Genomic DNA, 24,408 nt, shown 5'->3' on the forward strand with positions numbered 1-24,408 from the left:
CTTGCAAACCCAATGTCGGCTGCTAGTCCAACGCTCTAACCACTAGGCTACCCTGCCACCCCAACGTCAAAGGTTATACAGTACTCAGATCAGTGTAGATAACCAAACCTAATGTCAAAGGTCATATAGTACTCAGATCAGTGTAGATGACCAAACCCAATGTCAAAGGTTATACAGTACTCAGATCAGTGTAGATAACCAAACCCAATGTCAAAGGTTATATAGTACTCAGATCAGTGTAGATGACCAAACCCAATGTCAAAGGTTATACAGTACTCAGATCAGTGTAGATAACCAAACCCAATGTCAAAGGTTATACAGTACTCAGATCAGTGTAGATGACCAAACCTAATGTCAAATGTCATATAGTACTCAGATCAGTGTAGATGACCAAACCCAATGTCAAAGGTTATACAGTACTCAGATCAGTGTAGATAACCAAACCCAATGTCAAAGGTTATACAGTACTCAGATCAGTGTAGATGACCAAACCTAATGTCAAAGGTTATACAGTACTCAGATCAGTGTCGATAACCAAACCCAATGTCAAAGGTTATACAGTACTCAGATCAGTGTAGATGACCAAACCTAATGTCAAAGGTTATACAGTACTCAGATCAGTGTAGATGAGGCCTTTAAAGTGTATGTAATGCTTGTCCTTCATCTGAATACTTAGACTGAACTGGTTACCTTGAAACCATGTGGTCCTTGGAGTCCTCTTTGTCCCTGAAGAAAAGGATCATAAAAACCATTATCCTCATCCTGTAAATCCAATGTCTTTACACAAGAGACACACAATAGGACTGGTGTAAAGTACTTAAGAAAAAAACTTTAAAGTACTACTTAAGTACTTTTGGGGAGGATCTGTACTGTACTCATTCTAAACCCTGTAACTATTGTTGAAGTCTATGACATTCATTCTAAACCCTGTAACTATTGTTGAAGTCTATGACATTCATTCTAAACCCTGTAACTATTGTTGAAGTCTATGACATTCATTCTAAACCCTGTAACTATTGTTGAAGTCTATGACATTCATTCTAAACCCTGTAACTATTGTTGAAGTCTATGACATTCCTTCTAAACCCTGTAACTATTGTTGAAGTCTATGACATTCATTCTAAACCCTGTAACTATTGTTGAAGTCTATGACATTCATTCTAAACCCTGTAACTATTGTTGAAGTCTATGACATTCATTCTAAACCCTGTAACTATTGTTGAAGTCTATGACATTCATTCTAAACCCTGTAACTATTGTTGAAGTCTATGACATTCATTCTAAACCCTGTAACTATTGTTGAAGTCTATGACATTCATTCTAAACCCTGTAACTATTGTTGAAGTCTATGACATTCATTCTAAACCCTGTAACTATTGTTGAAGTCTATGACATTCATTCTAAACCCTGTAACTATTGTTGAAGTCTTGTTTCTGAATGACATTCATTCTAAACCATGTAACTATTGTTGAAGTCTATGACATTCATTCTAAACCCTGTAACTATTGTTGAAGTCTATGACATTCATTCTAAACCCTGTAACTATTGTTGAAGTCTATGACATTCATTCTAAACCATGTAACTATTGTTGAAGTCTATGACATTCATTCTAAACCCTGTAACTATTGTTGAAGTCTATGACATTCATTCTAAACCCTGTAACTATTGTTGAAGTCTATGACATTCATTCTAAACCCTGTAACTACTGTTGAAGTCTATGACATTCATTCTAAACCCTGTAACTATTGTTGAAGTCTATGACATTCATTCTAAACCCTGTAACTATTGTTGAAGTCTATGACATTCATTCTAAACCCTGTAACTATTGTTGAAGTCTATGACATTCATTCTAAACCCTGTAACTATTGTTGAAGTCTATGACATTCATTCTAAACCCTGTAACTATTGTTGAAGTCTATGACATTCATTCTAAACCCTGTAACTATTGTTGAAGTCTATGACATTCATTCTAAACCCTGTAACTACTGTTGAAGTCTATGACATTCATTCTAAACCCTGTAACTATTGTTGAAGTCTATGACATTCATTCTAAACCCTGTAACTATTGTTGAAGTCTATGACATTCATTCTAAACCCTGTAACTACTGTTGAAGTCTATGACATTCATTCTAAACCCTGTAACTATTGTTGAAGTCTATGACATTCATTCTAAACCCTGTAACTATTGTTGAAGTCTATGACATTCATTCTAAACCCTGTAACTATTGTTGAAGTCTATGACATTCATTCTAAACCCTGTAACTATTGTTGAAGTCTATGACATTCATTCTAAACCCTGTAACTATTGTTGAAGTCTATGACATTCATTCTAAACCCTGTAACTACTGTTGAAGTCTATGACATTCATTCTAAACCCTGTAACTATTGTTGAAGTCTATGACATTCATTCTAAACCCTGTAACTATTGTTGAAGTCTATGACATTCATTCTAAACCCTGTAACTATTGTTGAAGTCTATGACATTCATTCTAAACCCTGTAACTATTGTTGAAGTCTATGACATTCATTCTAAACCCTGTAACTATTGTTGAAGTCTATGACATTCATTCTAAACCCTGTAACTATTGTTGAAGTCTATGACATTCATTCTAAACCCTGTAACTATTGTTGAAGTCTATGACATTCATTCTAAACCCTGTAACTATTGTTGAAGTCTATGACATTCATTCTAAACCCTGTAACTATTGTTGAAGTCTATGACATTCATTCTAAACCCTGTAACTATTGTTGAAGTCTATGACATTCATTCTAAACCCTGTAACTATTGTTGAAGTCTATGACATTCATTCTAAACCATGTAACTACTGTTGAAGTCTAATTTTGATGTGTGGCACGATAAAGATTGACCTCCTTTGAACTTTGTATTCTTTTTTTTATATTTGATTATTAGATTCTTTGCCAACAGCTCTTTCATATATGTTTTGGATGTATCCTAAATGGCAGGCTATTCCCTACATAGTGCACACAAAACCACAGTGTCCTCAAAGCTCATGATTAAGCGACTATTTACATTGCCCCCCCAGACTATTTACATTGCCCCCCCCAGACTATTTACATTGCCCCCCCAGACTGTTTACATTGCCCCCCCAGACTATTTACATTGCCCCCCCAGACTATTTACATTGCCCCCCCAGACTATTTACATTGCCCCCCCAGACTGTTTACATTGCCCCCCCAGACTATTTACATTGCCCCCCCAGACTGTTTACATTGCCCCCCCAGACTATTTACATTGCCCCCCCAGACTATTTACATTGCCCCCCCAGACTATTTACATTGCCCCCCCAGACTATTTACATTGCCCCCCCAGACTGTTTACATTGCCCCCCCAGACTGTTTACATTGCCCCCCCAGACTATTTACATTGCCCCCCCAGACTATTTACATTGCCCCCCCAGACTCTTTACATTGCCCCCCCAGACTATTTACATTGCCCCCCCAGACTATTTACATTGCCCCCCCAGACTGTTTACATTGCCCCCCCAGACTATTTACATTGCCCCCCCCAGACTATTTACATTGCCCCCCCAGACTATTTACATTGCCCCCCCAGACTATTTACATTGCCCCCCCAGACTATTTACATTGCCCCCCCCAGACTATTTACATTGCCCCCCCAGACTATTTACATTGCCCCCCCAGACTATTTACATTGCCCCCCCAGACTATTTACATTGCCCCCCCCCAGACTATTTACATTGCCCCCCCAGACTATTTACATATCCCCCCCCAGACTATTTACATTGCCCACCCAGACTATTTACATTGCCCCCCCCAGACTATTTACATTGCCCCCCCAGACTATTTACATTGCCCCCCCAGACTATTTACATTGCCCCCCCCAGACTATTTACATTGCCCCCCCAGACTATTTACATTGCCCACCCAGACTATTTACATTGCCCCCCCAGACTATTTACATTGCCCCCCCCAGACTATTTACATTGCCCCCCCAGACTATTTACATTGCCCCCACTGTATTTAGCCTCGTTATTGTTATGTCATTTTCTTGTTACTTTTTTTCCATTTTTTTTTTCACTTTAGTTTATGTGGTAAATATTTTCTTAACTCTTCTTGAACTGCACTGTTGGTTAAAGGCTTGATAGTAAACATTTCACGGTAAGGCCTGTTGTAGTCGGCGCATGAGACAAATAATATTTGATTTGATTTGACACAGAGTCAAAGTGTATCTTGGTGCCGTGAACATCAATATATTAGTCTTGCTCTGATCTGGACCCATACTCACGAAGCATCTCAGAGTAGGAGTGCTGATCTAGGTTCAGTTTAGCGGATGAATAATGAAATAGATTAAATGGACAAGGGGGGAGCGGTTTTCTTTTACACTTGTTAATTATAGACAAATCGTATGAACACTGTGAGCAGGTTGGTACATATCCTATCCTTACTGGATCACCCATTTCTCCTTTCTGGCCCTTCTCTCCTGATTCAGCCTCCTAAAATAAAATAGAAAAAAGGTCATTATGAAATGTTGAACATTTGATATAAAATACCTTTCATCAAGGTAACACAAAAGATTGAGTTAGCAGTCAGAGCACGACTGCCGTTATGACAGAACAGAAGGTAAAGGTAACTACGTAGGATGTTTCTACTTACAGAGCCAGACAGATGTCTCAGTCCATGAGCTGTCATTTCCTGGATGGAAAGGACAGACAAGATAGAAGATAGAAAATGAGCTGTCTTCTTCATTGTCACTACCACCTAACCTCCCTTATTGAATGCACTCGGCTCGGCACTCGGCTCGGCACTCGGCCCGGCACTCGGCCCGGCACTCGGCCCGGCACTCGGCTCGGCACTCGGCTCGGCACTCGGCCTGGCACTCGGGTTGGCACTCGGCCTGGCACTCGGCTCGGCACTCGGTCCGGCACTCGGCCCGGCACTCGGCTCGGCACTCGGCTCGGCACTCGGTCCGGCACTCGGCCTGGCACTTGGCCTGGCACTCGGCCTGGCACTCGGCTCGGCACTCGGTCCGGCACTCGGTCCGGCACTCGGCCCGGCCCTCGGCTCGGCACTCGGTCCGGCACTCAGCCTGGCACTCGGTCCGGCACTCGGTCCGGCACTCGGCCCGGTACTCGGCCCGGCACTCGGCCCGGCACTCGGCTCGGCACTCGGGGTTGTCAAAGTCAAACTAAAGAAGCCTTTTAAGAGAGAAAAGGAGGGGAGGGGTGTTTTCGGTGAAACTATAGACGAGTGCCTGTCTGTCACTAGACCCTCTTCCACTAGACTAGCACCTCTGCCTGTACATCCCAAATGGCACCTATTCTCTATTAAAGTGGGGGTAAATAGTACCATAGGGCTCTGGTCAAAAGTAGTGCACTATGTAGGGAATAGGTTGCCATTTGGGATGTATTTTGAGAGTCAGTCCCGGAATCGACCAATCATTGTTGTGGGGATACAAAGCCCCCCTGTGGAGCAGTCCTCCAGCGAGGGTATGGATTGTTAAAGGTCACGGTGTATCCCAAATGGCTTCCTCTTCCCTTTATAGTGCCCATTGGGCTCTGGTCAAAAGTAGTGCACTATATAGGGAATAGGTTGCCATCTGGGACGCATTCCCACAGTAACGGAAAGTCGACTTTTCAAGCTGTAAAATGATGTCCTGAGCTTTCCAATGATTTTGTACCACAATAGTAGCCTAGATACCTGCTATTATGTATACATGTGTTTTTGGTAGCTTCAAGTTCAACATCTGACATGCTGACCACACCGCTCGCGTTGCCAAATAAATGTACAGATACATGTTATTCAACCATCGCACCCACACTGCTCACGCGCGCCAACGAGCGTCTGCGTTGCCAGGCGCTAAAATAGAAGTTGCTTCTATTTGTGGCGCAGAACGCGCTGCAAGTCCTGCCTCTCCCATCTCCTCATTGGTTAATAGAAGCAGATACCCATGTGCCATCTCCTCATTGGTTATACCCACGTGGGTGATTGAAAGACGAACTGAGGTCGGTCGTCGTCATGGTAATAGTTTTAGATGCCTATCGCCATATAAAGTCCAAAGAAGAAAAAGCCTGGAAGGAGGTGAGGTGACTAGAAACGATTCGGTTGACCGTTTTATGTGTGGATTAATATTCGGAGTAGAGGACCTTGTGCATTTCAGGTAAAATAACAACTCAACATTGTTATAAATGTTTAATGCTTTTTGACCTGTCCCCAAATTAATATAATTGGTTCAGAGTTTGTTTTGATATTTCAACCTGTGTGTTGTGATAGCGTTTGATGTGGGGGGACAAAATCAATTTGTGCACGATGGCGGTTTGGGTACGGTGTTAGTCTGCCTCCAAAAGCTAGAAAAAAATATAGATAATTCTATTGAACAAGTATGTCAATTTATTCCAACCCTGTTCCTTGTCTTCCTGTTCTTCTGTGTCTGTCTGGTCGAGCCGGGTTATTTTAGTGGTAATACATTTTGTTTTGGCTTTCATTTCAACATCTCAGACTGCCATAAATATCTATTTACAAGTTTGTCAATTTGTTCTAATCTTTTAGCCTTCTGCTCTTGTTCATAGCTTAGCCTATTATTCTGTGTCTGTCTGGTCAAGGGCTACGTGTGGGTCATGGAGGGCCATGCAGTAAAACGATGTCCTGATCTTTCCTGTGATGTTGTATAACAAGTTCAGTGTGGAAATCAGCCTTTTAGTGCTTCAAGTTCCAAATATCAGTCTGCCTCCTAAAGCAATTTGTTCTAATCTTGTCTCTTATATCTGTAGCCTTCAGTCAGAGTCTGGTCAAGGGCCACGTGTGGGCTGTCTGTGGGTCATGGGGGGTCACGCATGCCTATAACCCCGCCTGGTGGTTCCTCCTCTGCACTAATGAATGGTCTGAACCCTGGTTTCTGCAGAGTCATGGAATTAAACGCTTTACTGCAGAAATGATCCCACTGTGTCTCAAATGGCACCCTATTCCCTATATAGTGCATTACCATTGACCAGAGCCCTATGGTACCATATTCCCTATATAGCACACTACTATTGACCAGAGCCCTATGGCACCCTATTCCCTATGTAGTGCATTACCATTGACCAGAGCCCTATGGTACCCTATTCCCTATATAGTGCATTACCATTGACCAGAGCCCTATGGCACCCTATTCCCTATGTAGTGCATTACCATTGACCAGAGCCCTATGGTACCCTATTCCCTATATAGTGCACTACCATTGACCAGAGCCCTATGGCACCCTATTCCCTATGTAGTGCATTACCATTGACCAGAGCCCTATGGTACCCTATTCCCTATATAGTGCACTACCATTGACCTGGTGCCATTAGGGATTCACCTGTTTTCTGTTAGTAGGAAGTGGAAAGATAAAGGCTCATTTAGTTGTATTTGTTTTATACATCCTACATTTAACTAAGTCAGCTAAGACCAAACGCTGGGCCAACTGTGCACCGCCCTATGGGACTATCAATCACAGCCGGTTGTGATACAGCCTGGAATCGAACCAGGGACTTTGGTGACCCCTCGCACACTGAGATGCAGTGCCTTAGACCGCTGTGCCACCCGGGAGCCCCCTATTTAAGTGAGATTTGAGCTAAATAATCAAACAGACCCATTTATGAATTGCTAAATGACTTTTCTGACTGTCTGAATTGTAAATGAACGTACTCCATAGCCACTAATGTAGACCAGAGGGGATTGGATAGATGGATGGAAGCAATGTGGTGACATCTCCCACCTAGCCAATCAGAAATGAAGCTATTAATTAAGCCATTACAATAAAGAGTATAGCTACTTGTCCAATCCTCTCAGATCTAGTGTGTCTGTCAGGAGTGGTGGCTAGGGGGGGATTTGGCATTCGACAATTGGCATAGTTGATTTGGCATTTAGAAACCGTTTGGAAGCCACATGATTAATTGATTGACTGAATGTATTTGATAATTATAAGTAGAAGGCTGCCCCAGCCAGAGACATCAGCACATAACAACCTACTGGACTTTGGGTGTTCCAACCAAACCTCAGAAAACTGTAGGCCTAAAATAGCAACATAATTTTAAATCATTTTGCTCCCTTATCGCTTCAATCTTAAAAATCAATTTCAAAATGTAATCCAGTCCAGTTAATTGAGTCCGATTAAGTGGTTCTGATAGAACTTCTTACACAACTAATTGCAAGGCAAGAAAAGGCTTTACAGCCATTAAGGGGGACTCATTACCTGCCACTGTTCAATTGTAAATGAAACGTTTAAGAACAAGTGGACCTGACTCCAGTTGAGATAAGGGATTCATATTAAATGGCACCCTATTGCCTATTTAGTGCACCTCTTTAGACCGGGGTCCATAGGGAACCATTTGGGACAAATTCAGTGAAAGACATCAGCATGTTATAAAAGTAGTCATTACGTAGGGAATGGGGTGCCATTTGGGAGGCAGACAGAGTGATATAAAGTAGTAGTAGGAGAAGGAGTTCCTTAGTGCAGAGGGAATATTTGTTCAGCGTGCGGTGACGTGACGTTGGCTCGGTGCCACTTGGATCCGCGGATAAACAAGAAACCAGGAGTTGAATTATGAAGAAGGACCGATCTCAGAGGAGTCTGGGAAGAGTCTGTCTGTTCTCACTACTATTACCTGTCTGGATGGTCTACCAAAGGTCTACCTGTCCATTGGGGTCACATACTAGCCTTTTTCTATGCCGTGTTCACATGCACCAGTAAAGGTATGGCCCATTACAATTACATAGTCAGGTCATGTACGTGTAGATTCAGGATTGGCTTTGAGAGATCAGAGGAGACAGAGCATGGATTGCAGGTACTCTCAGATCTGAAAAACATGTAGCCCAAACATTGTGAATGTGGAGCAGGGATAATGTACTGGACCAACCTCGACTGTAGAGTCCAGGCTAGTCTTGTTTACGCCCCTCAGTTACTCCTCTCTCCAATAACTCCAAAATAAACTACAGTACAGAACTGTAAAACAGTCTCTTAGATAATATGACTTTATGTCTCAGTTATAAACAGTCACAGGAAACATTAACGCCACAACAATGTACTCCTCACCGGTCCTGGTGGTCCTCTCAGGCCTTCTTCCCCCTGATAAGAGAAGACACAGAGAGCATAGAGAAACCACCTGATGTCATACTGTACAGACATGCTTAAAAACCTCAGGATGATATTGATATATTCATAGGGAGAATCCAGAAGCCCTGCTTTACAGAGGATTGTGAAATCTCCCCCACCACCGAAGCTGCTGTAACATCTGCTCCTACCTCTTCTCTCATTGATTCAGTCATAACCAACAGTAGCATTCATTCAAACACTATTTGCATCTCCTTAATGACAACCGGTTTCAGTTGATTGGGTTAGTGGGGTTGGTACACTGATATACTGTAGTGGGTTAAACAAGGACGCCTCTGAGATGAAAGAACAGAAGGTGAGTCACATGGTGTGTGTGTGTGTGTATGTGTGTGTGTGTGTGACAATTAACAATGATGAAATATCATTATAAGAGAGTTAATTTGCAGCCAGATTTAGACAGAAATGAATGCAGGAAAGATAAATAGATCAGGGGTAATCAGACTGGAGCTCACACACACACACACTCTCTCTCTCTCACACACACACACACACACACACACACACCATGTGATGTGACTCACCTTCTGTCCTTTCATCCCAGAGGCCCCGTCTCCACCTGGCTGACCCTGAGGGAGAAGGCCAAAGGTCAATGTTTAGTGTTCATGGTTAATGACAGCCACTTTAAATGTCACCACAATAATGTGTTGGAAGGGTGTGTGCTGTGTGTGTGTTACATACCGGATCACCTTGATCTCCTTTGTCTCCTGGGATTCCAGAGTCACCCTTCACCCCCTGGATGAGAACAGAGAGAGAGAGAGAGAGAGAGAGAGAGAGAGAGAGCTAAGGATCGTACAGCACATGCTTATAACCAGCAACACATCATGTTGTCTGTATCATTGTAGATGCTGCGTCTATGGGTCTACTGAGAGAATGGACTATAAAGCCCTGTTGCACTGCAGCAGTTTTCCACACTGAACCAAACAGGTCCTGATCGAATCATTCTCCTCTCCACCAATAGATGGCACTTGATGACAACAGATCAAGTCTTCAGCTGTCGTCTTTTACACAGCAGTCTTTTCTCTCTCTGTGTGGAATAGGACTGTACAGACTGCCAATACCACCCAGTGAGTGTGAGTGGACTCAGGCTTATTCACAAGGCACAGAAATGATGGGTGGGCGTCTGCTCTCTTCAGAGGTCCTTTATATCTGTAAAATAGGGACCTTGGAGCAGTGAGGACAGGACATCAGCAGAAGGGAAGTTAAAGTGCTCAACGCCACTGTGTCCGCCTCCCAGATGGGCAAAGAACCTTGGCGTGACCCTGGACAACACCCTGTCCTTCTCTGAAAACATCAACACAGTGACTCCTGCAGGTTCCTGCTCTACAATATCCATAGAGTATGACCTCACACAGGAAGTGGCGCAGGTCCCCATTCAGCCACTTGTCCTAATTCAGCTACTTGTCCTAATTCAGGCACTTGTCCTCATTCAGGCACTTGTCCTAATTCAGGCACTTGTCCTAATTCAGGCACTTGTCCTAATTCATGCACTTGTCCTAATGCATGCACTTGTCCTAATTCAGGCACTTGTCCTAATTCAGGCACTTGTCCTCATTCAGGCACTTGTCCTAATTCCGGCACTTGTCCTCATTCAGGCATTTGTCCTAATTCAGGCACTTGTCCTCATTCAGCCACTTGTCCTAATTCATCCACTTGTCCTCATTCAGGCACTTGTCCTCATTCAGGCACTTGTCCTCATTCAGGCACTTGTCCTCATTCAGGCACTTGTCCTCATTCAGGCACTTGTCCTCATTCAGGCACTTGTCCTAATTCAGGCATCGCCCATCTAGACTACTGCTACTCTCTGTTGGCTGAGCTCCATCAAACCCCTGCAACCTGTCCTAATTCAGACATCACCCATCTAGACTACTGCTACTCTCTGTTGGCTGAGCTCCATCAAACCCCTCAACCTGTCCTAATTCAGACATTGACCATCTAGACTACTGCTACTCTCTGTTGGCTGAGCTCCATCAAACCCCTGCAACTTGTCCTAATTCAGGCATCACCCATCTAGACTACTGCTACTCTCTGTTGGCTGAGCTCCATCAAACCCCTGCAACCTGTCCTAATTCAGACATCACCCATCTAGACTACTGCTACTCTCTGTTGGCTGAGCTCCATCAACCCCCTGCAACTTGTCCTAAAACTTGAAGAATGGTTCATTATTGTTTTATTCTATATATTTGAATAGGAACATTGTTTAATTAGCTCATCTGCTACAACAAAATATATGGGCTTCTTCTCAAGACAGCCTGGGGTAGCTCCACCAAACCCACACCTTGTTGAGAGAGATAACAGCCTGCCACACAGAAACAGCCACACACATAGTGTGCATCCCAAATGGCACCCTGTTTCCTATGAGCCCGGGTCAATAGAAGTGCACTATATAGGGGATAGGGTGCCATTTGGGATGCAGATATTTTCTGTCCCCAAACAGACGTAAAACGAGCAGCTACATTTGGACTGGGGCTGTGTGAAATGTAACTGTCTACGGATTTATAGACTCTCTTTTCACTTTCAACAACACTTCACCTGTTGTCTGTATTCCTCTTTCCTCCCCCAGCATAGAGTCTTCTGGACCAATCAGGGCAACTTTGAACCTTTTGATGGTTAGCCTCCCTGCGTGTGTGTGTGTGTGTGTGTGTGTGTGTCTTAGGGGACATGTTATAGATTATAAAAACCCTCTTCCTTAACAACACATCCATTAAATAGACGAAGAGAATCCATACCAGAGCTTCCAGCAGGGACAAGACAAAGTAGTGTCTGTCTCTGTGTCTGTCTCTCTGTGTCTGTCTGTGTGTCTGTCTCTGTGTCTGTCTGTGTCTGTGTGTCTGTCTCTGTGTCTGTCTCTCTGTGTCTGTGTGTCTGTCTCTCTGTGTCTCTGTCTCTGTGTGTCTTTGTGTATGTCTCTCTGTGTCTGTGTGTCTGTCTCTCTGTGTCTCTCTGTGTCTGTGTGTCTGTCTCTCTGTGTTTCTTTGTGTCTGTGTGTCTGTCTCTCTGTGTGTCTGTGTGTCTGTCTCTGTGTGTCTCTCTCGCTCTGTGTGTCTCTCTCGCTCTGTCTGTCTCTCTCGCTCTGTGTCTGTCTCTCTCGCTCCGTGTCTGTCTCTCTCGGTCCGTGTCTGTCTCTCTCGCTCTGTGTCTGTCTCTCACGCTCTGTGTCTGTCTCTCTCGCTCTGTGTCTGTCTCTCTCGCTCTGTGTCTGTCTCTCTCGCTCTGTCTCTGTCGCTCTGTCTCTGTCTCTCTCGCTCTGTCTCTGTCTCTCTCGCTCTGTCTCTGTCTCTCTCGCTCTGTCTCTGTCTCTGTCTCTGTCGCTCTGTCTCTGTCTCTCTCGCTCTGTCTCTTTCCCAAATGGTGCTTTTAACAACAGTCATTATGATGTTCCTATCTTTTAATGTGATCTAGTCACTGATTGGTTGGGAGGGTTATGAGCTATTCATAACAAAACAAGCAGACGATTGCCATACATGAACAGATGGACGGGCCTATTCATATATTACAGGGGAGAAGCCTCTGTGGATAAATTGATTGTGAACATTAATTGACTTGTGAATAGTTTATACTGTATGAATGTTATTAATGCAAAATAAAATAAACATATAACCTCACCATATAGTTTATCGATTCAGGCCTCTCTTGTAAAATAGATTTGATCTCAATGAGAATAAGGTGTTTAAATCAAGGTTACATGGCAATACGAAGGTGTTGTCTTACTGCCACAGCAGTCGTAACCATCCGTAAGGCCTTGTCCCAGGATACCTGTGTTTCACGTCTCTTCACATGGTGCTAAATGAACAGTAACGTGGAGCCCAGTGGTGCACAAGGCAGGGAGGGGACCAGCACAACTGGAGACTACTGTCTAGGTGTTGCTTTGAGGGGCCACATGTTGACTTTGAGCTAATCATTAAACAGCAAGTCAATATATCTCCCTCTCTTTCCTTCTCCCTCTCTCCCTCACTCCCTCTCTTTATCTCTCTCTATCTCTCTCCCTCCTTCTCCCTCGCTTTCTCTCTCTCTCTCCCTCCTTCTCCCTCTATCTCTCTCCCTCTCTCCCTCTCTCTCCTTCTCTCCCCCCTCTCTCTCTCTATATATATATCTCTCTCTCTCTCTCTCCTCCTCTCTTTCTTTCTCTCCTCCTCTCCTCCTCTCTTTCTTTCTCTCCACCTCCCACCCACTCTCACTCTCTCTCTCTCTCTCTCTCTCTCTCTCTCTCTCTCTCTCTCTCTCTCTCTCTCTCTCTCTCTCTCTCTCTCTCTCTCCTTGTCTCTTACCCCCTCTTCTTTCTCCTCTTCTTTCTCCCCACGTCCCTCCCTCCCACCCTCTCTCTCTCTATATATATATATATATATATATATATATATATATATATATATATATATATATATATATATCCTCCTCTCTTTCTTTCTCTCCACCTCCCACCCACCCACCCCCCCTCTCTCTCTCTCTCTATCTCTTTCTCTCTCTCCTTGTCTCTCTCCTCCTCTCTTTCTTCCTCTCCACCTCCCACCCCCTCTCTCTCTCCTTGTCTCTCTCCTCCTCTCTTTCTTCCTCTCCACCTCCCACCCTCTCTCTCTCTCCTTGTCTCTCTCCTCCTCTCTTTCTTTCTCTCCACCTCCCACCCCCTCTCTCTCCTTGTTTCTCTCCTCCTCTCTTTCTTTCTCTCCACCTCCCACCCTCTCTCTCTTCTCCTCTCTTTCTTCCTCTCTACCTCCCACCCTCTCTCTCTCCTTGTTTCTCTCCTCCTCTCTTTCTTCCTCTCTACCTCCCACCCTCTCTCTCTCCTTGTCTCTCTCCTCCTCTCTTTCTCTCCACCTCCCACTCTCTCTCTCTCTTCTCCTCTCTTTCTTCCTCTCTACCTCCCACCCTGTCTCTCTCCTCCTCTCTTTCTTTCTCTCCACCTCCCACCCCCTCTCTCTCTCCTTGTTTCTCTCCTCCTCTCTTTCTTTCTCTCCACCTCCCACCCTCTCTCTCTCCTCCTCTCTTTCTTCCTCTCTACCTCCCACCCTCTCTCTCTCTCCTTGTTTCTCTCCTCCTCTCTTTCTTCCTCTCTACCTCCCACCCTCTCTCTCTCCTTGTCTCTCTCCTCCTCTCTTTCTCTCCACCTCCCACTCTCTCTCTCTCTTCTCCTCTCTTTCTTCCTCTCTACCTCCCACCCTGTCTCTCTCCTCCTCTCTTTCTTTCTCTCCACCTCCCACTCTCTCTCTCTCCATCCTTGTATCTCTTCTCCCTCTGCAGTGCTCAGTCTGCCCCTGTTTGGGTCTGTCTGTCAGTGGGAGAGAGATGCTGTTATGGAGATGTGATTCATGGAGTACTCTGCCTATCCCCTCACACTGTGCAACCCACACACACAAACAAACACACACACACCCATTGAGCATGCCGCCACACACACAAACTGAGCACGCTACAGACTTCTCTAAGGGAGAGGGATAGGGGACTCCAATCACAGAGAGACATATGTTAGGCAAGCTACAATTTAGAGAAGCAGAACTCTCATATTTCTGTCTAGAGCTCTAGTAGTGAAAGGAGGGAGGGATTGAGTGAGTCAGTGAGTGGTGTTGAGTGTTGTTCACAATGAAGCTACCTTATTATCAGATAGGACTATAACCTTCTACCTTATTAAAGGATAGGACCATTACCTTCTACCTTATTATCAGATAGGACTATAACCTTCTACCTTATTATAGGATAGGACTATAACCTTCTACCTTCTACCTTATTATCAGATAGGACTATAACCTTCTACCTTATTATCAGATAGGACTATAACCTTCTACCTTATTATAGGATAGGACTATTACCTTCTACCTTATTATAGGACAGGGCTATTACCTTCTACTTTACTATCAGATCATTATTACCTTCTGGATGTGTGTCTATCCTACTGGATGTGTGTCTATCCTACTGGATGTGTGCCAATCCTACTAGATGTGTGTCAATCCTTCTGGATGTGTGTCAGCCTTATTTGATGTGTGTCAATCCTACTGGATGTGTGCCTATCCTACTAGATGTGTGCCAATCCTACTAGATGTGTGTCAAGCCTACTGGATGTGTGTCAATCCTACTGGATGTGTGTCTATCCTACTAGATGTGTGCCAATCCTACTAGATGTGTGTCATTCCTACTGGATGTGTGTCATTCCTACTGAATGTGTGTCAAACCTACTGGATGTGTGTCAACCCTACTGGATGTGAGTCAGCCCTACTGGGTGTGTGTCTATCTTACTAGATGTGTGTCTATCCTACAGGATGTGTGTCAGCCCTACTGGATGTGAGGCAGCCCTACTGGGTGTGTGTCTATCTTACTAGATGTGTGTCTATCCTACTGGATGTGTGTCTATCCTACTGGGTGTGTGTCTATCTTACTGGGTGTGTGTCTATCTTACTAGATGTGTGTCTATCCTACTGGATGTGTGTCTATCCTACTGGATGTGTGTCAGCCCTACTGGATGTGACTCAGCCCTACTGGATGTGAGTCAGCCCTACTGGATGTGTGTCAGCCCTACTGGATGTGAGTCAGCCCTACTGGATGTGACTCAGCCCTACTGGATGTGAGTCAGCCCTACTGGATGTGTGTCAGCCCTACTGGATGTGAGTCAGCCCTACTGGATGCGAGTCAACCCTACTGGATGTGGGTCAGTGTGTCTATCCTATTGGATGTGTGTCAAATCTACTGGTCTCTCTCTCTCTCAACACTACCCCTGGTGCCTTCAGACACAACACTACCCCTGGTGCCTTCAGACACAACACTATCCCTGGTGCCTTCAGACACAACACTACCCCTGGTGCCTTCAGACACAACACTATCCCTGGTGCCTTCAGACACAACACTACCCCTGGTGCCTTCATCCTGTCCTCTTAAATAAACACCCTGCCACAACACTATCCCTGGGTGCCTTCAGCGTGACAGAATGGTGTTGAATGTTTAATTCAACAGAAACGGCACTGAACGACCTGTTGAAGAACGGTGTCATTATGGTGGCCCACAGGGAGATGGTATGGTGTGTGCTGCGGGTTGAGTATTTTCCATGAACCTTTCCGGTACCATCCCACTCTTCCCATTCAAACTGGGAATGGTTTTTAAAAGTATACACACCTCTACGTATGTATGTGGACAGTGAAGCTAATATTTTAAATACGGCTTTATACTCCAACATTTTGGATTTGAGATCAAGTCTGGCTGAGGCACACAGTACCGTCAACTTAGACCTGTAGAGACAAGCAGAGAGAAATGGTTCTCTGTCCAGGAGCAACACAATACAAGTTTGTCCAGCCAGCTGGTCAGCCACCTTTCTCTTTTCTCAGAGCACAGGAGCCATTAAAAACCTTCTAGCCGAAGCCAACATCAACATCAACACAGACCACTGGACCTATACAACATGATCAACACAGCCACTACGTTCAAGAGGTTGTCCCACTGCCTCTGACTGACCCGGTACACAACGGTTTCATTCCAGTTACAGTCACCGGAACAAGTGGACCATAGAGGGGGGTGGTGTGTTTGTTTCCGGGGCGGTAGGTGTGACTCTTGCTTTCTCGATTTCTACCCCCCCCCCCGTCTCTCACTCTCTGACTCTCTCACATACCTCGTGGTTAGCTTCAACACCCGGGGGTTCCATGAAAATGACTGCAGGCCTTTTGCTAAAGCACTGTAGGTAATGGCCATCTGTCTGTGATGAGAAGGAGCACTGAGTCACACTGAGAGACAAGCAGCAGGAGGGAGAGGAAGAGAGGCAGGAGGGAGGCTGTCTGTGTGTCTGTGACTGTGTGCGTGTGCGTGTGCGTTTGTGTGTCCGTGAGGGTGTGCATGTGCGTGTCAGTGAGGGCGTTATTTAATATGCACAGCACCACTATTAGTTGAGAGACGCCAGTCCTCCCTGTCTCCTTAGTCAATCACAAATCATGTTGAAACAGTAGTCCCAAATGACACCCTATCCCCTATAAAGTGCACTACATCACATGACAGGGGTACTATCAGGACACTGAGACTAGCTGGTACATCGCATGACAGGGGTACTATCAGGACACTGAGACTAGCTGGTACATCGCATGACAGGGGTACTATCAGGACAATGAGACTAGCTGGTACATCGCATGACAGGGGTACTATCAGGACAATGAGGCTAGCTGGTACATCACATGACAGGGGTACTATCAGGACACTGAGGCTAGCTGGTACATCGCATGACAGGGGTACTATCAGGACAATGAGGCTAGCTGGTACATCACATGACAGGGGTACTATCAGGACACTGAGGCTAGCTGGTACATCGCATGACAGGGGTACTATCAGGACAATGAGGCTAGCTGGTACATCACATGACAGGGGTACTATCAGGACACTGAGACTAGCTGGTACATCGCATGACAGGGGTACTATCAGGACAATGAGGCTAGCTGGTACATCACATGACAGGGGTACTATCAGGACAATGAGTCTAGCTGGTACATCACATGACAGGGGTACTATCAGGACACTGAGACTAGCTGGTACGTCACATGACAGGGGTACTCTCAGGACACTGAGGCTAGCTGGTACGTCACATGACAGGGGTACTCTCAGGACACTGAGGCTAGCTGGTACGTCACATGACAGGGGTACTCTCAGGACACTGAGGCTAGCTGGGACATCACATGACAGGGGTACAATCAGGACACTGACATTTAGAAATGTCACACTCATTCTTTCTCTTCCTCTTCCTCCTTGTCCTCCCTTTTTCCTACGATGTTGTGTCCTATAACTATGTGGGTACGTCTGATATTGCACATTATATGGGCTCTGGTCCAAAGTAGTGCACTAAATAGGCAATAGAGTGCCATTTGTGAGGCCTAATGCGTTATTAAGGTGTCAGAGAGTACAGAAAGAAATGTGGGAGAACCGTAACGGTCAGCAGCTGAAGTGATGCTAAAGATAATTGAACCTATTGAGCATGGCGGTGACAGTGACGGAAGATGAGCACCATCTTTCTGTCTATCTGGTTTGAATTCTCATTATCACAAGTTTAATCAGAGTGTCAGTGCATGAACATAGTAGAATGGGTCAAATAACAGAATCATTCCATATCAACAAAGTCCAGTTGGTTACTAAAAGGCAGCAGGAAGCAGTAGAGTGTAAATTAGACATGTTCATTAGGGCAGCTGTTGCAAAACATTTTACAACGTTTTAACAGGAAAAATTCAAACAAGGGATTCATATTTGAAGGCGCTGCGTAAAACTGCTACGTTTTTTTAGGAACTAATTTCCTGCCGAGAGTAATAAAAGTAGAATAAACGAGGTGAAATGTCTAAATATGGTTGACCATCAGCAGTGTTCCACTTTTTAATGTCAGTTACTGTCATTCACATCAGCTAACATTTTATAGATGGCTAGTCAAGTTGGTCTAGTCAGCGGGGTTGGGGAGGAGTGAACTACATTTAGTTCAACTGGTAATGTAATTACATTTTGCAGTAGCTTGGTGGTAGTTGAACTATATGAAATCTTGGTAGTGTTTTCAGTAGTTCATTATGTTTTTCCCTTGTAGAGTAGCTAACTCCTAGAACGAAATAATACTTTTTTTTTGTCAAATAAAATGTGGGTGAAGTAAGTAAGAACGTCCTTTCTTTTTCGGGATCAGACCTGTCTAATTCTCACTTTTTGTGTTTAATAGGCTAAATTACACATTCTGTTGACATCTGACTCCACAGTGATTTATAGTCTATGACGTTTCAGAGTTAGATGATAATTCTTCACGCAGTAGTTTGGATGAAGTGAACTACTTTTTTTTCTAAGTAACTGAAGTTTAGTAAACTATATTTTTCATAAGGGTAGCTTTAGTTTAGTAAACTATATTTTTCATAAGGGTAGCTTAAGTTTAGTAAACTATATTTTTCATTAGGGTAGCTTTAGTTCAGTAAACTATATTTTTCATAAGGGTAGCTTAAGTTTAGTAAACTATATTTTTCATTAGGGTAGCTTTAGTTCAGTAAACTATATTTTTCATAAGGGTAGCTTAAGTTTAGTAAACTATATTTTTCATTAGGGTAGCTTTAGTTCAGTAAACTATATTTTTCATAAGGGTAGCTTAAGTTTAGTAAACTATATTTTTCATAAGGGTAGCTTAAGTTTAGTAAACTATATTTTTCATAAGGGTAGCTTAAGTTTAGTAAACTATATTTTTCATAAGGGTAGCTTTAGTTTAGTAAACTATATTTTTCATTAGGGTAGCTTTAGTTCAGTAAACTATATTTTTCATAAGGGTAGCTTTAGTTTAGTAAACAATATTTTTCATAAGGGTAGCTTTAGTTTAGCTTAGCTTCTTCCAATGTGAAGTAATTTGTAGCTTGATAAACTAGATTTTCAGAGTAGCTTCCCCATCACTGCTAGACAGCTACCAAATGACCGGCCAGGCACACATGGCATGTGCCCAGGGCCCCTAACCCCCAGGGGGCCCCTATTGATTTGGTTAGTCACTCACTCAGATATCATTAACATGGCATACTGTAAGTCATGGCAAAATGTGTCGAATTACAGAAAGGTAACTTTAACACTGCAACAACAACATCCGCTGCCAAGAAGGGGGGCACTAAAATGTTTTGCCCAGGGAAGTGAGAGGGGCCCCCCAACCAAATATTGCTTAGGGCCGCCAAAAGGCTAGGGGCGGCTCTGTTCTTATAGGAATAGTTCAGATAGTACAAGATAGTACTAGTATCCCAAATGTAGATACTATAGGCTCTCTTTTATAGAGGTTTCTTCTGTTTTATACCTACTGGACACAACCCTTCTATAGATACATGTTGAGTTTCCTTCTGTTTTCTACCTACTGGACACAACCCTTCTATATATACATGTTGAGTTTCCTTCTGTTTTCTACCTACTGGACACAACCCTTCTATAGATACATGTTGAGTTTTGTGTTTAGGTGATCACACACACCCAGTCTCTGTGATTGATTAACAGGCCTGTGGTTTTGTGTTTAGGTGATCACACACACCCAGTCTCTGTGATTGATTAACAGGCCTGCAGAGAAAACTATGGTTGAGTTCCCACTGACTACATTGCAGACACTTGCCAGATCTTATAACACCTGGATAGATATATAATATCAGCCAACCACAGCATATGATATACAGTAGCAATCTGGTGAATATTTAACATCAGATTACCACATCATATGATATACAGTAACAATCTGGTGAATATATAATATCAGATTACCACATCATATGATATGGAGTAACAATCTGGTGAATATTTAACATCAGATAGCCACATCATATGATACAGTAACAATCTGGTGAATATTATTTATCGGTGGTGACAGTGTTTCCTATCCTCAGTGCAGTGGGCAGCTGGGAGGAGGTGCTCTTATTCGCCATGGACTTCAGTGTCCCTAAACCTTTTGGAATTAGTGCTACAGGATGAACATTTCTGTTTGAAAAAGCTAGCCTTAGCTTTCCTAACTGGCTTTGGTTCACAACTTCCCTGAAAAGTTGCATATCGCGGGGGCTATTCGATGCTAATGCAGTACGCCACAGGATGTTTTGTGCTGGTCAAGGGGAGTCAAATTTGGGGTGAAGCAAGGGATATATCTGTTCTTAGTTCTAATTTTTTTTAATGGGGCATGCTTATTTAAGATGGTGAGGAAAGCACTTTTAAAGAGCAACCAGGCATCTTCTACTGACGGGATGAGGTCAATATCTTTCCTGGATACCCGGGCCAGGTCGATTAGAAAGGCCTGCTCGCTGAAGTGTTTTCGGGAGCGTTTGACAGTGATGAGGGGTGTTCGTTTCACCGCGGACCCATTACGGATGCAGGCAATGAGGCAGTGATCGCTGAGATCCTGGTTGAAGACAGCAGAGTTGTATTTAGAGGTCTAGTTGGTCAGGAGGATATCTATGAGGGTGCCCATGGTTACGGATTTAGGGTTGTACCTAAATAGCTTAGATTGTAGGACGGCCGGGGTGTTAAGCATATCCCAGTTTAGGTCACCTAACAGTACGAACTCTGAAGATAGATGGGGGGCAATCAATTCACATATGGTGTCCAGGGCACAGCTGGGGGCTGAGGGGGGTCTATAACAAGCGGTAACGATGAGAGACTTATTTCTGGAGAGGTGGATTTAAAAAAATAGAAGCTCGAATTGTTTGGGCACAGACCTGGATAGTATGACAGAGCTTTGCAGGCTATCTCTGCAGTAGATTGAAACTCCGTCACCTTTGGCAGTTGTATCTTGTCGGAAAATGTTGTAGTTGGGGATGGAAATTTCAGAATTTTTGGTGGCCTTCCTAAACCAGGATTCAGATACAGCTAGGACATCAGGGTTGACGGAGTGTGCTAAAGCAGTGAATAAAACAAACTTCGGGAGGAGGCTTCCGATGTTAACATGCATGAAACCGAGGCTTTTACGGATACAGAAGTCAACAAATGAGAGTGCCTGGGGCCTGGGAATAGGTGTGGTGCTGGGGCCTATAAGGTCTGGGTTAACTTCTACATCACCAGAGGAACAGAGGAGGAGTAGGATAAGGGTACGGCTAAAGGCTATATGAACTGGTCGTCTAGTGTATTGGGAACAGAGAATTAAAAGAGCAGATTTCTGGGCGTGGTGGAATAGATTCAGGGCATAATGTACAGACAAGTGTATGATAGGATGTGAGTACAGTGGAGGTAAACCTAGGCATTGAGTGACAATGAGAGCGGTAGTGTCTCTCGAGGCACCAGTTAAGCCAGGTGACTCTTAGGGTGACTCTTAGGTGACAATGATGGTTCAGGCTAATTTTCTCAGTGTTCAGTAATACCTTAGGCCGGCGATAGTGCTGCGTCGATAGTATTGAATACCCTGTTAGTCCGGCATGCCTCTGAGAGATGAGTCTCAATTAGGACTACTGTGGATCTCTCCTACAGATGAGTCTCAATTAGGACTACTGTGGATATCTCCTACAGATGAGTCTCAATTAGGACTACTGTGGATCTCTCCTACAGATGAGTCTCAATTAGGACTACTGTGGATCTCTCCTACAGATGAGTCTCAATTAGGACTACTGTGGATATCTCCTACAGATGAGTCTCAATTAGGACTACTGTGGATCTCTCTGACAGATGAGTCTCAATTAGGACTACTGTGGATCTCTACTACAGATGAGTCTCAATTAGGACTACTGTGGATCTCTCCTACAGATGAGTCTCAATTAGGACTACTGTGGATCTCTCCTACAGATTAGTCTCAATTAGGACTACTGTGGATCTCTCCTACAGATTAGTCTCAATTAGGACTACTGTGGATCTCTCCTACAGATGAGTCTCAATTAGGACTACTGTGGATCTCTCCTACAGATGAGTCTCAATTAGGACTACTGTGGATCTCTCCTACAGATGAGTCTCAATTAGGACTACTGTGGATCTCTCCTACAGATGAGTCTCAATTAGGACTACTGTGGATCTCTCCTACAGATGAGTCTCAATTAGGACTACTGTGGATCTCTCCTACAGATGAGTCTCAATTAGGACTACTGTGGATCTCTCAGACAGATGAGCCTCAATTAGGACTACTGTGGATCTCTCCTACAGATGAGTCTCAATTAGGACTACTGTGGATCTCTCAGACAGATGAGTCTCAATTAGGACTACTGTGGATCTCTCCTACAGATGAGTCTCAATTAGGACTACTGTGGATCTCTACTACAGACGAGTCTCAATTAGGACTACTGTGGATCTCTCCTACAGATGAGTCTCAATTAGGACTACTGTGGATCTCTACTACAGACGAGTCTCAATTAGGACTACTGTGGATCTCTCCTACAGATGAGTCTCAATTAGGACTACTGTGGATCTCTCCTACAGATGAGTCTCAATTAGGACTACTGTGGATCTCTCCTACAGATGAGTCTCAATTAGGACTACTGTGGATCTCTCCTACAGATGAGTCTCAATTAGGACTACTGTGGATCCCTCCTACAGATGAGTCTCAATTAGGACTACAGTGGATCTCTCCTACAGATGAGTCTCAATTAGGACTACTGTGGATCTCTCCTACAGATTAGTCTCAATTAGGACTACTGTGGATCTCTCCTACAGATGAGTCTCAATTAGGACTACTGTGGATCTCTCCTACAGATGAGTCTCAATTAGGACTACTGTGGATCTCTCCTACAGATGAGTCTCAATTAGGACTACTGTGGATCTCTCCTACAGATGAGTCTCAATTAGGACTACTGTGGATCTCTCCTACAGATGAGTCTCAATTAGGACTACTGTGGATATCTCCTACAGATGAAGGAGACCTGAACATATTTGGGTCTTTGTGAGATACATGCAGGTGAGAGTTAAAGAGAGCTCCTGATTGAATGATTGATCTTTCGACATGAGGCAGCAGTGTGTGTTTAGTGGGAGTAAACATTGATTGACAGGCATGTGCAGTATGTACACCATACAGCAGGACTGTCTGCAAGTAAGCATTTCATTGGAGAATGTATCCCGTACAACTTCAAACTGAAAGTGTCTGTGACAGTGGCAAACAGAAGGAAGGAAGGAAGGAATGCAGCAGCAGCAGTACTTACAGGCAGGCCTCTAGGTCCAGGTTCCCCAGTCTTCCCTCGACGACCCTGTAACACACAGAGAGAAGAGAGGAAGTGAGACTGATGTCAGATGGACAACATGAACTACAAGTTCACACAAGTGTCAGCTGGGCTGGGTCTACGTACATGCTACTACCAAATGACACGAGAGAGAGAGAGAGAGAGAGAGAGAGCGAGAGAGAGGGTGAGAGAGAGAGAGAGAGAGAGAGAGAGAGAGAGAGAGAGAGAGAGAGAGAGAGAGATGTCAGACAGAGAAGAATGACAAGGAGCAACAAGTTCCCACCAGTGGCATCTGGGTCTACTACACATTGCCAACAGTCAGGCTAGGGGGCTAGCCAGCTAGCTACTCCTGTCTGACTGAGTCCCAAATTGACCCCTATTCCTTATATAGTGCACTACTTTTGACCAGAGGCTAATGGGTCCTGGTTGAAAGTATAGCACTAATTAGGGAAAAGGCTGCTTTTTGGGACACATCCTGCCTGTCTGTCGGGCATGGTAGTTAATTAGCTTAAATGAGCATGAAGAAAACAGCTTAATTGCTCTCTCCCTGTGTGGTACACTAGTCTTTGTTCCCCCTGTGGTTTATCACCCTGCTACCCAGCTGTGTGTGTTCCTGGCCACATCAATCAAACCAGCCAGTAGTGACAACAAGCCCAGGCCAAGAGCATGGCTGGTGGTCCTTCACCAGGATGAGGTCACAGTGGACCAATCACGTATATACAGTATCATGTTGTTATGATGGGTTTTCTG

The 24,408-nt window shown here is 44.1% G+C and overlaps 1 protein-coding gene across 8 annotated transcripts in view; it reads right to left on the reverse strand.

Moving 5' to 3' along the window:
- The window catches only part of LOC110515674 (uncharacterized), a 252,866-nt gene that overhangs the window by 95,296 nt on the left and 133,162 nt on the right, over positions 1 to 24,408 (reverse strand). For all 8 annotated transcript variants that reach the window (XM_090217615.1, XM_090217612.1, XM_090217614.1 and 5 more), the window contains 7 exons: positions 23,641 to 23,685; positions 9,791 to 9,844; positions 9,634 to 9,678; positions 9,035 to 9,067; positions 4,636 to 4,674; positions 4,428 to 4,475; positions 691 to 726 (listed from right to left, as the gene is read on the reverse strand). In XM_090217615.1, the coding sequence (XP_090073741.1) occupies positions 691 to 726; positions 4,428 to 4,475; positions 4,636 to 4,674; positions 9,035 to 9,067; positions 9,634 to 9,678; positions 9,791 to 9,844; positions 23,641 to 23,685 (300 nt within the window). The remainder of the gene's footprint in view (positions 1 to 690; positions 727 to 4,427; positions 4,476 to 4,635; positions 4,675 to 9,034; positions 9,068 to 9,633; positions 9,679 to 9,790; positions 9,845 to 23,640; positions 23,686 to 24,408) is intronic.

Source organism: Oncorhynchus mykiss, chromosome 23 (genome assembly GCF_057628025.1).
Source record: "Oncorhynchus mykiss isolate SJ-2025 chromosome 23, ASM5762802v1, whole genome shotgun sequence".
Classification (NCBI taxonomy): domain Eukaryota; kingdom Metazoa; phylum Chordata; class Actinopteri; order Salmoniformes; family Salmonidae; genus Oncorhynchus; species Oncorhynchus mykiss.